At 46.3% G+C, this 15,631-nt stretch overlaps 2 protein-coding genes and 1 pseudogene across 2 annotated transcripts; all 3 read right to left on the bottom strand.

Moving 5' to 3' along the window:
• Positions 1–34: 34 nt before the first annotated feature.
• Positions 35–3,097, bottom strand: LOC117840535 (electron transfer flavoprotein subunit alpha, mitochondrial). The gene is made up of 8 exons (XM_034721049.2): positions 2,941–3,097; positions 2,481–2,663; positions 2,099–2,310; positions 1,342–1,502; positions 900–1,049; positions 689–741; positions 341–481; positions 35–244 (listed from the first exon to the last, which is right to left on the bottom strand). Exons 1-8 carry the CDS (start codon positions 3,040–3,042, stop codon positions 167–169), a joined length of 1,080 nt encoding a protein of 359 aa, XP_034576940.1. The 5' UTR covers positions 3,043–3,097; the 3' UTR covers positions 35–166.
• Positions 3,098–8,967: 5,870 nt separating this feature from the next.
• Positions 8,968–10,533, bottom strand: LOC117836845 (uncharacterized; annotated as a pseudogene).
• A 143-nt stretch (positions 10,534–10,676) lies between these two features.
• On the bottom strand, positions 10,677–15,612 carry LOC117836844 (translocase of chloroplast 101, chloroplastic). Its single transcript, XM_034716359.2, has 2 exons — positions 11,913–15,612; positions 10,677–10,975 (listed from the first exon to the last, which is right to left on the bottom strand). Exon 1 carries the CDS (start codon positions 15,429–15,431, stop codon positions 11,922–11,924), a length of 3,510 nt encoding a protein of 1,169 aa, XP_034572250.1. The 5' UTR covers positions 15,432–15,612; the 3' UTR covers positions 10,677–10,975; positions 11,913–11,921.
• Between the last annotated feature and the right edge of the window lie 19 nt (positions 15,613–15,631).

Raw genomic sequence — 15,631 nt, 5'->3', positions numbered from 1 at the left:
GCTACCGCTAGCAGCCTATTTGTTTACTACGAAATGAGTAAGAACAGGTCCCTTGACCATAATAACATACATTATTCCAGATGCAGTATTCACATCATGAGATAATTTCATCTTATTATGAACTTATGGGAAAATGAGAGATGGGCACTATCATGACGGCATCCACTCACTTCTTGTCTGGGATCTTCTTCAACAATTCGTCGAGAACCTCGAATAGATCCGCAACTAGCCCATAATCTGCAACCTGGACAACGCCAATGCAGTTGGCTTAGAATTTTTAGAACTTTTAGCAATTTATACAAGTGCACGATGTGTATATTTATTAAATGCGAGAAGGAACCTGAAATATGGGGGCATCAGCATCTTTATTAACGGCCACAATAACCTTTGAATCTCTCATTCCCGCCAAGTGCTGTATTGCTCCAGAAACTCCAAAAGCCATGTAGAGCTCTGGTGCAACAATTTTCCCTGTCTGACCAACCTGGCAACAAGAAAGCCAGCAATGAATTAGATGGTTGTTCATAAAAGAAGGCACCAATGATCTAGAGAACTGACAGGATGTTGATCATGGTGATAACACCACTAGCTCATAATAGAATTTACAACTATATATTAGCTGGATGATTCAGAACACATTTAGTAATTTCCTATGGTGCAGTTTTGCACATGATAGACTTGCGGTGCTTACCTGAAGGTCGTTTGGAACATAACCTGCATCAACAGCAGCCCTAGTAGCACCCACTACAGAAAAGAAAAGTAATAGTTAGAAAGTTACAGTCTGCAGGGGAATGAATTTTGCATGAGGCCTTGGTAAAGTATCAACACTAATCATTTCAGTGCCACCAAGAAAAATAATTTATGGACAAAAGTAAGGAAAAAATTCAGATAGAAGCTCAAACCTGCTGCACCAAGTTTCTCAGCAAGCTGCTCCAATAATTTAAAATTTTCAGCACTTTTTAAACCTCTGCCTCCAGTGACTACTGCACGGGCATTTGCAAGATCAGGTCGCTCTGTGTCTTGGGATGTCAGATTCACCCATTTAGATTTCCCTATGTTACATATACATCAAAGAGAAGGTGCTATTAGTTATGTGCCAAAATTTTATATCAGTAAACTGTCCGAATACTACGCAATCAAATGAGAAGTGTTTTTTCCCCTGCAGACTGCTTCAGCTTTATAAAAATTAAGAACGTGAAAAGGAAAATTAATATATTGATCCTTTACTCCCAGAGTTTAGTTGCATGAGTCGGAACATTACTAGAGCAACACAAAATGAATAAAATAATTCTGAAGGATTGCTGATTTGTTAACAGAAGAATATGGTGAAGGAAACAAACAAACCTTCACTGAGGAAAGAGAGATCAACCTGGGTGATAGGTGCAACCTTTGTTTCAGACATAGCCTCAGTATTTGGAGAAAACGAAGTTGATCTAACACTCATCATGCAAGGATCCTCTCCAGTATATTTCACAGTACAGAGTGCATTACCAGCATAAATTGGCCTGGAGTCAGAAGCACACATTAACTAAAGCATGGAACAGTGAATGTCATATAACATGGGGCTCTATGCGACAGCATGAAACCCCAACAAAACGAAACATCACAAAAGGCAGCTGTGGACTCATGTGAATGACTGAATGTGACCATATATGACTTCTCTCTTTAGGCTCATGCGTTTTTTACACCCATGAACTAATACAAAATTAGCATAAAATGTGTCAAAGCAGGTTGATAATGAGCAAGACAGTGCCACATATCGCGAGCTATAACTTTAGATTTGGTGAACTATCAAGAAGGGAGCATTTGATAATTTTTCCACTGTTAATATTGGCAGTTGCAGTACCTGATCTGGGGACGGCAGATGAGCACACAAATAGGAGTTATGAATTGAGATGTACGGACTGTTTTCCAGTACATGAAAATGGGGCCAAGTACACTAAAACACATAAAATGGACCGATCCAAATTCCAAAACCACATGTATACATGAAATTAAAACCTTAACCAGCATACTGGGGGGACAAATATTGTTTTACCATGCCACTCCCACATTCTGAATAAAATGCTAAAAAAACATAGTAAACAGCAGAGTATCAAACCTCACAAAGATTCGTGGCTCCTTTATTGCAGTGACATCAGTAACAGGGGATACATCAAGAAGAGCTGCAGCACGTGGAAGCAAATTCTTCCCAAAGGACGTCGATGAAGCTATAACATGAGAGTAGCCTCCTTTCTGCTGAACAGAGTGGAGTAGCTCGGCCCATGGTTCAGCCAAAGGATGTGCCAAGGCTTCTGAATCGGCAAGCAGCACCTGCAGTGCTAGAAACCAATTGATAAGCAGAGGAGCCCGCAGAACAATGCTTCTATTTCTCTTCTAGTTTTCACCTGATCCTTGGGAGTTGTTGAAGGGATAAAATTGGCACCAATACATGATTACTAGACTGGACATAATTTGAGAACAGCATTACAGCAGCACAATACCTCAGAAACCAGTGGATGACTGGACGCAGCGTGATCGGCAGCCTTGTGAAGCGCAGGTCCGGATCCACCCAACAGAACAGAAATTTTGTTCTCTTTTGCAATTGCCTCCGCAGCGGCCAATGCGCTCAGGGACGACGGTTTCACGAACCCACCTTCGTGCTCCGCTACGACCAGCGTGCTCGCCTAGATCGACACAGACACACACGCGTTAATAAGCACTAAACTGTGGAGAGCAAAATCGAAGGCCTGAACTAGTGAACTCGGGCTCGCAATCTTATCCAGGTTGCTTTATCCGCCGCTAAAACTATCGCCAGGGATTCGATTCCGACACCATCGATAAACGGAGCGGGGCAAGTGATTAGTGCGGCGCGAACGCATCTAAGGTCTCGGGGAACAACAACACAATCCTCCCGGTCGAGCGGGGTGAGGTGAACTGAATGCGAGGAGGAAGGGCGCTCACGAATCTGCGAAGCGACTGAGCGAGGAGACGCAAGCTGCAGCGGAAGCCACCACTGCCGTATCCGCTTCCCCTCCGCAGCGCACCCGCCACCATCGCCGCCATGCCCCTCCCTCCCTCCCTCTCTGAATCCTTTGTAAAAAAATTCGGAAGTGAGCTGAAACGGGAGGGCTCTGCTCTGGAGAGGCAGTAGGAAGCGAGGAAGAGTGGGAGAGACGTCACGGAATTGGATGGGTCGTTGGAGCAGCAGCACGTGTGCCCACGTCTTAGTGCTTATCACAAAGCCCAGCATTTGGCTAAGCCCACGAGGCAAGAAATACTGGGCTGGCCTACTTTTGTTCCCTATGGGCTGGATCGTGTCGTACATCCAATGCTCTCTTATTCGTGACCTCCCGAGTTAAATTGGCTAATCCAATGGAAAAAGTCAGTTGAAATTTTTAATATTTATTATTACTATATACCGATTTACATTTATTATTAGTAGTTAATGAAAATACTCCCTCCATCCATAAATATATAAAGTTAGGACAAACTAAATTTGAACTAACTAGTTTGTCCTAGCATCATAGGTTTATGGACGGCGGTAGTATTATGCCTAGACATTTACGTACTATTAGCATTGTTTATTAAATTTTACATCCAAATTGCTGAGAGCAAGAGTTAGATGGATTCATTCCTGGCAAAAATTTTCTAGAATTTTACTATATTAAAAATGCCTTCAAAATGGTCTTGTGTGCAGCGGTATATGTACCATTTTCCCTACAAACTAGCCTAAATTCGAGTTGAGGCGGTCAAGCAACCTGATGAAGGGTCCCTACCCGGCGTTATGATTAAAACGGAGGAAACTTACACTTCGACAAATTGTCGAGAGGTGGCGATAGGACTTGCAAAAGTATCGTAAGGAAGCCTGGTTGCGGGGACTGGCCACCCAACCAATCAACCATCAAGAAGTGTTTCTTCTCCTTGCTAATTGCCTACTCAACATTGGTGTGCTTCACATTCCGCAGAATCTAGGATACCGACTAGAGGGGGGAAATCACAACACTAAATAAATTTAATTAGTAATATAAAAGAAATTCTATTTCTACTCTTTCTAAAACTAGGTGAGGGTTGCAACCTAGGGTGATAAGATATAATTCAATCTCTAGTATGTAATTGCTCAAAGTAAATTGCAATAAGAAAATTGAGCAAACAAATAACCGAAGACAAAAGATGAATTTTTTCTACGTGATGTCGATGACTTGCCGGTCACCCCTAATCCACGTTGAGATGGATTCAATGTTCCAACCATTCCTCTATCAAGACAGCTGACTAGAATAAAAAAAACCTCTCCAGACCATGATTCCACTAGAGTTGCCCTTCACCGCTCCGGCGAGGTGAGCATAAAAACCTCTCACAAGAATAGCCGGGGCTCCTTCGCAGTCTTCTTGAAGGGCTCAACGACTCCACAGCCTCCAAGCCGTCTAGGAGGTGGCAACCTCCAAGAGTAACAAGCCAATGACGCTTGCTTGAAGACTCTCTAGTGCTACAAAACTCAAACTCTTGATGCAATGCATTAGGATACTCTCAATCTCACAAGAATGCAACCTCTAAGCAAAGTGAGTGAAAGAGAGGAGGAAGAAGTCTCAAATGTGTCAAGAATGCTTTCCAAAGTGCCAAGAGAGCTCTCCCACGCTCGGGTATGAGCTATTTATAGAGTCTTCCCCCAAAACTAACCGTTATGTTTAAAACGCGCACAAACAGGGGATTCGCGGACCGTCCGCCTTTATGAGCGCGAACCGTCCGCCGTTCATTCCAACAGCTACAACCGCAATAAATGCGTGGCAGAGATGACCGTTGCAGCACAAGTGAACCGTCCATCCAGGCGCGGACCGTCCGCAGTTCAAATTTCCAAACATGCAGCACGCAGCTAGACATGTCCAGAACACGTTGAGTTTCAAAGTTAGTGAGGCGGACCGTCCGCCTTCCATTTTCGCCCATCCACCATAAACGAAAATGTTCTGTCCAACTCTTCAAATTAGCTAGCGGACCGTCCGCCCCTTGGGCGCGGACTGTCCACCATTCACGTCCATGCTCCACACGGAACCAAGAATTGTTCTGTCCAAAAAATGTGAATAAGTGGCGGACCGTCCGGAGTCCTTGGCTGGACCGTCCACCTTTCAACTTCGCACCTCACCAGAATGAAAACATGTTCTGTCTGACTTTTACAGTTAGTCGGCAGACCGTCCGCCTCCCACAGCCGGACCGTTCACCGTTCAACAATTTCAGCTCACCATGGGCTCAAAAATGGCTAAGTCATAGAACGGTCCGCCACAAATAAGGGAGATCGTTCGCCATACATGTGCGTTAGCTATTTTCTAAAAATCATTTTACCATAGTTCTATCCACTTTCCAAACGAGATAAACCTATATGCATGCAATGCAATTGTTTGGGCAAAGTGGCACTATAGAATCGTTAAGCAAATGAAATTGATCCCTCTTGATAGTACGGCTATCTAGCCTATGAATTCGATCAATTACCATCCACTAATCACCTCTTGACCGGTAAAATAGAAAAGCCCAATCGTATACATTTGCCTTGAGCTTTCCTATGTGAAACCATCCAAGCTATCACCATAGCATCCTTTGAAACTCATTTCATCCCTGGGACTAACCTATACTCATATCTCTAATGAAATTATTAGTCCACAAATGTTGTCATTAATTACCAAAATTCAACTTAGAGGCCTAGATGCTTTCACATTCCACTTACCAGTCTCGCAAAAGTACTCATGTTAAAGGATCGGTCCTTCACTTGCGGATCGTCTGCGAGTCGAACTCGCTCTCTTGCCACACCTTTGACTCACGAATTCGAGGTGGACTCCACTGATCGAAAGATCGGGAGGGATTTCGCAATGTGAGAATGAAATATGCAAAATTGAGTTCAAAAATTTAGGGAGCCCATCACATTTGTTTCTAATTAGATCATTCCCAATAGTGAGTTTTATTCCAGGTAAATGCCATGTCATCTAAATAAGTTTGGGTTGATGAAATAATGAAACTAAGCATCCTATGCACATTTTTATTTCACGGTTTCATTTGCTAGCAATAGCATCAAATTGCAATGCACATGATCGGACGAAGGAAACCCTCTGAACTCCAATTCCAGTTTCATAGTCTTCGAAAGCAATGTATGCCTCATGGAGATAAAACTACTTCCATCTCTCTTACCTTGCCAATATAAAGATACCGTCACATTTAATAAAAATAAAACTTAAATTGGCGTTAGCCTTAGTATCTTTTTACATCCATAATTGCTGTATACTTGGATTGCATTGGGTCACATATGGTGATTCGATTCCGTGGCCTAGCCGTTATTTGATCGAAAAGAAGCTAGCTAGTACTAGTAGGCTTTCATGGAGGATAGCCGAGAAGCGAGGTCCACCTCGCATGGTATGCCCGTCTTTTCATAAAAAACTCGTAAAAACGTGGTTTTCGTCTCCACAAGAGCACGTCGACCCCACAGAGCACGCCCAGACCATCACCATCAAGTCGCAAGAACACTACGCCGCTCCTCTGATCGCCGAAGCTGAACAATTCGAACCCACGCTGCTCCCACGGCTCGAAATACCACTCCGCCTCCATGTCTACCTCCCAGTGCCGCTCCCAGGAGCCTCCTCCTGACAGCACCCATATGGTCACTACGAGCTCGTCGACGATGTCCGTGGTAGCCGAGTAGCCCGTGGTAGGGGTCCCGTCCGATGTCCGGCGGGACGGGGAAGAAGGCCCGGTTGTCAGTCATGGGGTCGTACACGCACAAGTCCGACCGGCTGCGCTCTGACCTCCGCCGCCAGTTGATGTCGCGGCGCGACGTCAGGGGCACGTACTGCTCGAGGAGCCCAGCGGCGGCGCGCGACACGAAGGGCGCCAGGTGGCGCCTCGCGAAGGTCAGTGTGGCCACCGTCACCGGATGCACGAGGGAGAAAGAGGCCTCGCTCTCCCCCGACTACACCCAGGACGTGGGAGGGCACGGCGGCGGCGTCGGGGCCTCCGGTGACACGGTGGATGAAGTCCGGGCTCAGGATCTCGCGCCGGAGCAGCTTGCATGTGGCGGCGCACCGGAAGATGGTGGCGGCATCGGAGCGCGCGGCGATCTCAAGCAGGAGGTTCGCCGGAAGCTCCGGAGTCGTCGCGGCCGCGCGCCGCGCAGCGCATGTTCTGCAGCGTTTGCGCGGCGGCATCGGTTTACGCCGGACGGGACGCTCGGTTTCGAACCTCGTGTGCGTACATATACGGAAGATCAATATGGCAAGGGGGCACAATTGCAACTCCGAGCAGGATACGTTTTCTTTTCTCGAGGATACTGGTCGGGGGCCAACCAATGCGAACTCATACGGAAAAAATCGTTTGAGATGCAAGTTGATCAATGCGAAAGAAATACTGGGCCTGCACATCCAGTTCGTGGGCTTCGTGGGTTAGATTGGTTAATCCAAAAGGCCGAAAGCAGACTAACCTAGGCTCACTCACTATTGTTCTATATTTGTGATCGGAATTTTATCCAAAATATCTGTGATCGAGTTTACTCTCGTGTCACGACTCCCTATCCTACCCTCACCAGCTTAAGCTACACTTTAGCGTTTGCTTTCGTGGCCAATGGAAGGCAGTGAAGGTGATAGCTCACTCACCTCTTAACCGCGATTGGTCCGGTAGGTACACACCCTTCCAAACGAACCACCACGGCAAAGATAACCTGGCTAGGCACGAACAGTTGGGCTGCACCTGTCACAGTTCTTCGTATTTTCATTTCTTTCAGAAACTATTTTTATTTTTTTTAATCTGTTTTTAAGGAAGCACAGCACCCTGTCGGCCTGTCCTGTCGATACGAGCGAGACAAGCGAAGCGATACGAGCGAGAGAGTGATTGGTTGGCGGGGCCCGCGGGGCGCAAAAGAACGGGAGGCCTAGTCATAGGGTGGGGCCCGCGGCGGCGACGGGCACCACCACTAGCACTAGGCTGTTGCGCTGTGCGGGCGTCACGCGCCAGCTGGCCACCTGCATGGTGGACACCACGGCTGGGCGTCAATAATTCCGCCCCCACCTCGCCTGCTCAGCCTGTCCTCCGGCGCCATCATTCTCGCCGGCCTCGACAAGGCAACATGGCGGCCGAATAACCCTAGGAATCAAGAGCCCCTTTCTTTCAACAAAAAAAAAAGTGTGCCACTAGATACAAAAGAGGGGCATCGCAAATGGAATCCATGGCTGGTTTCATCCCATTCTTTTCATCCAGCAATACGTAGTGGAAAATCTTGAGGAATATGTTGTCAGTGGATTCTTGCAGAAAAATTAGGGCTCATAAGCTTTATGTTTAGTCTTACTCAATTCTCAAGATCAAACAGATACTCCATCCGTTTATCTTAAGCTAATTAATTAGCTCACGTCTAGGTACGCATTGAAAATTTTGACCAGAAATACACAAAAAATTACAAGGACACTGCGGATAGAATGGTGCTAAGAGATTTGCCGTTCACATCATCAAGTATGTATCCAGTTTTTACCCCAAAAAACAAGCAATTATGAAAGGCAATGGTCAAATGTGCTTGTCGGAGACAATGAGTGTCAGGGAAAAAATAGAGTAAAAAGCGAGATGTTAACGCGCAGAACAGATCATCTGTGCGTCCAGCTTTGAATCCTTCAAGTCCCAAAACACAGGAATGGCTCAACGGAGCAGTTAAGATTCTACTGACGCCATTTGAAATCGAATCATCCAAAACGCCTAGTTAAATCAGACCGGAGCAGTGCGACTTGAACTCTTCCAGTATCATTTTTCCCTATTGTTATGTCATAAACAGCAGCTTGTTACCAAAGGCCATTTGATCACCACTGTTTTTAATCAACACCATGATAATGACAACCAGAACCCACCCAGAATTGACAACACTAATCGGGTTCCCTTTTGGAACCCGATTCCGCCAGCGCGCAAGTGGGAAAAAAGAAAAAGTGGAATTCCCTTTTCTCTCCCTCACGGGCTTCTCCTCTCGCCTATAAATAGGCCCCCATCGCGAAACCTCTGATGAATCTACTACCATTTCTCTGCTCTGCAAACACTCTTCGGTTGGCCAGTCTAGTGAGTCTTCAGTGTTAGGATTTCTTGGTCTTTTTGGCAAGGCAGCCATGCCCGTGAAACCCCCTCAGCTGCCTGCAGGGGAGGGCTCCTGGGCTCACGAGGTCAAACAGGCCCTCCGTGACAAACTGCGGCGCTCCTGCAGCACCAACGCCGCGCCGGCGCCGAGGCCGGCCGGCGAAGGCCGCACGTCCGCCGCCGCTGCCGCTGGCCAGAGCCGTGGCGCCGACTGCCGCGGCTCGGCCGCCGAGGATCCCATAAGGAGAGTCATGTTCTTGGCTCCCTGGGGTCACACATAAAAAAAGAACAAGGATCTGCAAACAAGAACATGGCTGTGCTTTTGCATGGCCGTGTCTTGGGCAGATCTGCAAAGAACTGAACCAAAAGATAACTGGAGCTTGTCATGTAAACTATGGAGTTTGCACCATGAACATGAATGAACTCATGAAGGGGGCTAACTAGGTAGATATGGCTCTATATATGGGTATGATGTGCAAAAAAGAAGGTATGTAGTTCATGTTTTCAATCTTGGGGGAGACTGAGCTCTTGAGAAGTTCATCGATGGGGGAGATCTGAAAACTTTGTAGCCATGAACTTGTTTTCCAGAAAGTTTGTAAGGAGAGCCTGTGAATAGCTATAAGGAAAAATAAAAATCTTTCTGCTTTGCATGTCCAACTTTGCTCTAGCAAACCTTGGTGATCTTGTGGATCTTGTACCTATATAACTCAGTATGTGCTATGATCATAGGTTTTATGTGTAAAATGATCCTTCTTTCTTGGCCTCTTGATGTGTTGGATGCTTTAATCCTAGGCATGAGAGAGCACATCCATGGTCTGAATTCGTGTTTTCTTTGCAAGAAGCATCCCTTTGATTCAGTTGTGTGCAAATTCTAATTCCATCTTTTCATTTCTTATGATCTGGTAAACGCTGCTAGGATTTTAGGAACCGTGAATCCTCCTAAGTGCCCAACTGCACAATGATTTGAAGACTTCATGCTTTCCTAATTCCAATGGAGAAAAATTGCAGACTTGCAGCAATGAACCTCAAAAGCTCTCAATTTCAATCAGATCAAATACTACCTACCTATTGAAACCTCTGCAAGAAAGCTTCCACTCTGGATATGTTTTTGCGGTATCAGATCATTTATTATATGTGCAATATCATATCATTGTTATAACTTTGGTCATAAGTCATACAGAAAAAGAACAATCAAATGGAAGCAACTTTAAATTGGACTCTTCTTTTCCTATGGATTAATGACCTACGAATCCTATTCCAAACAAGAATGAAAAAGACAGCCCCACTTGCAAGGATAAGCCAAACCCGGTAGGCCAATCTTCATGCTTGCTTTCTCGAGCACCTTATCTTATCTCCAGATATCTAAAGAGAAGTCGCCAAGGATATTAGCAGAAACAGGAATCTCGACCAAGTTGATATGCTTCAAATTTAGCGTGTAAATTATGACAACAAATTGCTGCCTGAAGACAAGCTACCAGAAACCAAATTTTATGGAGCAACCCTTTTCATGTCTCTTGCTCAGAAGGTAGATTAAATTTTGATTGTATCACTTGCTTTTGCCGAGGGGAAAAAAGGAAAAGATTTACCCAGCACCACATCTGGATTTCTTGGAGACCAAAAACGACAGTAACTTTTTTGGTATTACGATTTATCAGTTAAATTACTAGTTACAATTTTCGACAAAAATAAGTTGTCGCTCATGAAGTTGGCCACCAACTGCGCACTAAGCCACTAACCTTAAAAAAGGAATTGGTAGCACCACTAAGACTTATCTTGATTCTTGACAGAAAGTGATGGTTCAACTTCAGTTCCTTGCGAATTCCCAGAGCTTGCGGTTTCCAGCAACCTCCCCTTCTTTACTCACAAGCTGGGAGGAAAATGATGCGCTCACCGACCTCTGAATGGTTGGATCTTGGGAGTTCTGAATAAAGCAACATTTAAATGTATCAGAAAATTCAAAGGATTTCTGAAGTTAGATCAAGGCAAAGCTTTGGCTACTCCTTTGATCAAGGATTCAATGAAATATGGATAAACCTAGATTCAACTGAACAAGCTATTGTGGTGGTTGTATTCAATAAGCAGACACCACCAGTCAAACTTTCCATGACGTAACTCACAATGCGATGCTATCCCAATGTCATGACTGAAGAATTTTACAGGTTAAAATACGTTTTACCAGCTATTCCACTGTGGCTTTGTTTACTTTAGAACAGGTACTCATGCGAACTTATTGCAACTGTTTATCTGGGAAAAAAAAGGGTGCCAAATAAGACCCTACAAACAGAAATACAATCTGAATTCTAAAGGGGAGAAAGTGCATTTGGAAAAGAGTGGTACATGTCGTAACTCATAACAAGAGAAAAAATAGTCGATGATTTGTTAGTCTGGTAAACATTTAGCCCAATGCAGTGCCTTAGCCAGTTGAGCCCGAGACAGCTCCTTATCCACTATAAGCCCAATACAGTTCCTTAGCCACTTAGCGCAACATAGGTCTTTAGCCATTTCACTGGAGACAATTCAGTATGACTGGGATTCGTATGCCATTCATATAAGAGATGTAATTATTGGTTTATAATTTATATGCAATTTTGTGAGTACAAAAAGATTAAATGAACAAGGATAAACATGCGACTGATATCCAACACCTAGACAATTCTACACACTACAGCCTAACTATACATGACTCCAAGAAATGAATTACACTAGCCAATGGTAGTGAGGAACACACTGGGAAGGAGTTGAATGGAAGTACGACTGAGAAGCTTCAACAGTAGTTGTTTAACATTGAACAAGTAGAAACTCAACAGAAGGAACAAGAAGAGGATACAAAAGTTAGGCTTCAAAATTGTCTTACTAACCAGTGCTACTTAAGCATTAGCATCTGCACCAGGATGCATCTTGTTCCACAAATACATTGTCGCTGAACAGACACCTAAAAGGGCAATCTTCAGCTGTTCTGAAGTGTTAGCCTTGATGCTCACCCGTCCAGTTAGTTTGTTGTTTAAATCAACATGAACTGCCATGTTTGAAGTCCTCCCAACAGAGAACTGGGAATCCAAGTTTGCAGTCATGGTCCATTCTTTATGGCACCTTACTAAGGATGCACCCAAAGTTGTGAGCCCTTGACCTACAGGATAACTTTTCTCATGCAGAGTTGCCTCCATATTCACCCCATATGCAGAATCACCACTCACGGACACAGCACCAGTGTTGGCTACCAGTGTTAACCTGTTGCCAACTGAAAGCTTGTCTTCAAACTTCGCTCCAGTCACCACGGTATTTCCCAAAAAAGTCACGGATAAACCACCAGTCGTGGTGTTTTTCCTGAAGTTCTTGACTTTGGTCTCCCCTCTTAGAGTGTAAGCAAGCTGGTCCATGATTGTCTGGATGTCAAAGCCTGCCAGGCTCGAGGCATGATCTCCATGCTTAACTGACATTGAGGAATCCATATGAATGGTGAACTCTCTCTTGTCCTTGTTAACTTGAACCCAGAGGGAAGCTGGATACTTGTTAGCAACATCAAGGCTATGTTGGACACTCACACCATCAAAACCACAATCATGATCCCATACCTCAGGGTTGTTAACAGCCCGAACCAGAAGGTTCGGTGTAGGTTCAAGGCACCGATATCGGTGAACAGGATCATCAGAGTCAAACGAAGATGGCAATGCCCAGTCTGGCATAGGAGATCTATCTGTATCATATTCATCATCAGGATGACCATCCTCAGAAGGTACATCATTGTCATTGCCCTCCTTCATTTCCTTAAATCTTCTGACTTGTTCCTTCAGCTGCTTTTTCTGAAGAAGCTTAGTTCGGTAATCATATTCATCAAAATACAACTTCTGTTGCTCTTTCGAGAGTTTTGCAACCTGGGATTTACTTAGTGGCTTAAAGGGAGGAAGCTGATCGTAATCATCTTCTTCATCCTCTTGAACCTCATTCAACAATTCATCTAGATCAAGCTCTGAATCCACACTCCCAGCATTACGGTCATTGGAACTCCTAGGGTGCTCTCTAGATCGCAACAAACATGATAAGAAGTAAGGAAGTGTAGGCACTTGAAAAAAGCGACCTAAGGAACTTGCAGAAGAACCACGACGGTTTGAGAGACTCTCAATCTCAGCGATAATCTTCTTTGAGTAGCATAGGAGGAGGAGCAGACGCCTCCAAGTAAGGCCATCAGGAAGCACCTTTTCACCCTCTGTGTTCCTCTGACAGAGATGATGGTTCTCCACAAGAGCCACTGGATTCTCAATTCGAGGATCATTAGTTACCTGCCGGATGCTTTGCTGAATTGCATGAGTTCGATGAGTCACAACCATATCATAGTTCATTGCGGAACCACTAGGGCCTTCAGGGGGAGCTGCTCCTGAGTGAGTGAGAGTAATAATTGTCCTGGACCATATTGACAGGCCTAGCACACTGGTAATAGCTCGCAAGAGGGATAGGCTATTTGCTTCCTGTCGCTGGGTATCAATCCGATCGACATACAGAATAATATCAGGAGGGCATCTCTTCATATACCTCTTAACAGAGTTGAGCACTCTCCGATTTGATTTTTCATCCTTGGCCGAAGTCCCAAGTCCAGGGGTGTCGATGACACGAAACTTGACACCATCAACAACTCCAGTAATCTCTTTCACAGATGATGTTGCCGGTAGAAAAGCATTTGTCTTGGATTTATCTTCGCCAAAAATGGAATTTATCGTTGCACTCTTCCCCACCCCAGTCTTCCCAAGGACCAAAATATTGCAGGAGAATTCAAGGTCCTCAATTCCCTCTTCCTCAAGCTGCAAAGCCCTCTTCCAGGCATTCTCGAGCTCAGAGGAATTGTTTGCCATCCTAACACGCCTGAAACCTTCAACAAGACTAAGCCGATACAGCACTTGCACTGGTACCAGATGGTTAGTATCATAACCCAATCTATGAATGAGACGCATGTACTTGATTCGTACCAGGTCCACCTTTCTGTATATCTTCTTTTCCTCATCGGTCATCTCTTTCTCAGGGTCATCTCTTTCTGTAGAAGCCACGTCAGTCCTAGGAATGCTGGTTACAGTGGGAGGCAGATGCTTGGGCTCAGAAGATTCAAATGGAAAAACCTTGGCCTTGCCTTGTCCTGATGAGATGTTTGCGGCCCTTAGAAGTTCAACTAGAGCTGCATAATCAAAAAGCTCGATTTCCTTTCCATTCACCTCCTCTTCATATTCATCATCGCCGTTTACCTCCACATCATCTGAATCATCCACACCAAAGCGTGTGCCTTTGGAAGCAGGCACGTTGTCCTCCGGTTCTTTTACCAGAAGGTCCACAGTATCATCACTTGCGGAGATTGGCATTGATGCAAGATCATCCGAAGCTTCATGGTCACCATCAGCTTCCTCGTCTACCTTATTATGACCGTCATATGCAACAGATTCTGGTTCATCAAAATTATCACGGATTTCCACAGTGTCAGATGCACCATCCCTTGTGGCAACATTTTCAGGACTAGCATCTTCAACATCCATAACTGCCACATGCTCTGCTGTACTACCTTTTGCATCAGAATCATCGCTCCGAAGTCCAAAACCAGCATCCTCTCCTTCTGTAGCACCGATAACAGGAAGCAATTCAGCAACCTCATGATCAGACACACTCTCCCCCTCCAAAGGCTCCCCAGCAATAGGCATGAAAGGCTCAGGCGCCACATCATCAACAGCCTCAGCACCAACATCCTGCACCCCCTGCTCATCATCAATCAGGACAGGAACACCTGTAACATCCACCAGATCACCTGATTCAGCAGCCTCCCCGCCATCCAGCGCGCCAATGACGCTCCTGGAACTCTGGAAGCTCCCATCTAACGATCCCTCGACGCCCGTACCATTACCATCCTCAATGACACCGCCCAATCCGCTCCCTGCTCCGGCGTCGAGCACTTCCAAGACGCTGTTGGAGCTCATGAAGCTCTCCTCCAGCGACCCCTCCGCGGCGCCAAAGCTGTCCCCGCTCTCGGACGCAGAGGCGGCGGACCCCGCCGTCTCGCCGCCGGGGACCGCGCTGGGGTCCTCGGGCGGTGGCGACGGCGGCGGCGGGGGCACCCTGGCGACGGCGAAGAAGAAGCCGTTGGAGACCTCCTCCACCAGCTCGCCGTCCTCCCCGGAGCTGGTGTCGTCGTCGAGCGACTCGCTGACGTCCTCGTCGGCGGACGAGAGCTGCGCCGCGACGCGCGGGGCGCCGATGACCGCGGCGCGCGCGGGCAGCGGCGGCGGGGACGCCGGGAGCGGCGAGAGCGGCGGGGAGGACGCCGCCGAGGACAGCGAGGACGCCGTGGCCGCGTCGTCGTCGTCGTCGTCGAGCGAGGAGAGGCGCGCGCGCACGAGCAGCGCCATGGCGGCGCGGTGGTGGGCAAGCGGAGCCGCCGCCGAGTCCTAGTAAAACTTGGATTCGAAGGCGGCGTCGGCCTAGCTGGTTTTGGGATTAAAAAAAAAAGGAATTGGATTATTTTCCTGCGGGAGCTGGAGGGGGAAGTAGCAAGGCGTGAGGAGGGTGGATTCGGTTGGGCTGGGTGGGTGAAGGGGATGGCTGCGGC

Source organism: Setaria viridis, chromosome 9 (genome assembly GCF_005286985.2).
Source record: "Setaria viridis chromosome 9, Setaria_viridis_v4.0, whole genome shotgun sequence".
NCBI lineage: Eukaryota > Viridiplantae > Streptophyta > Magnoliopsida > Poales > Poaceae > Setaria > Setaria viridis.
The sequence above is the reverse complement of the archived record's forward strand: the minus strand, read 5'-3'. Positions and strand labels throughout refer to the sequence as shown.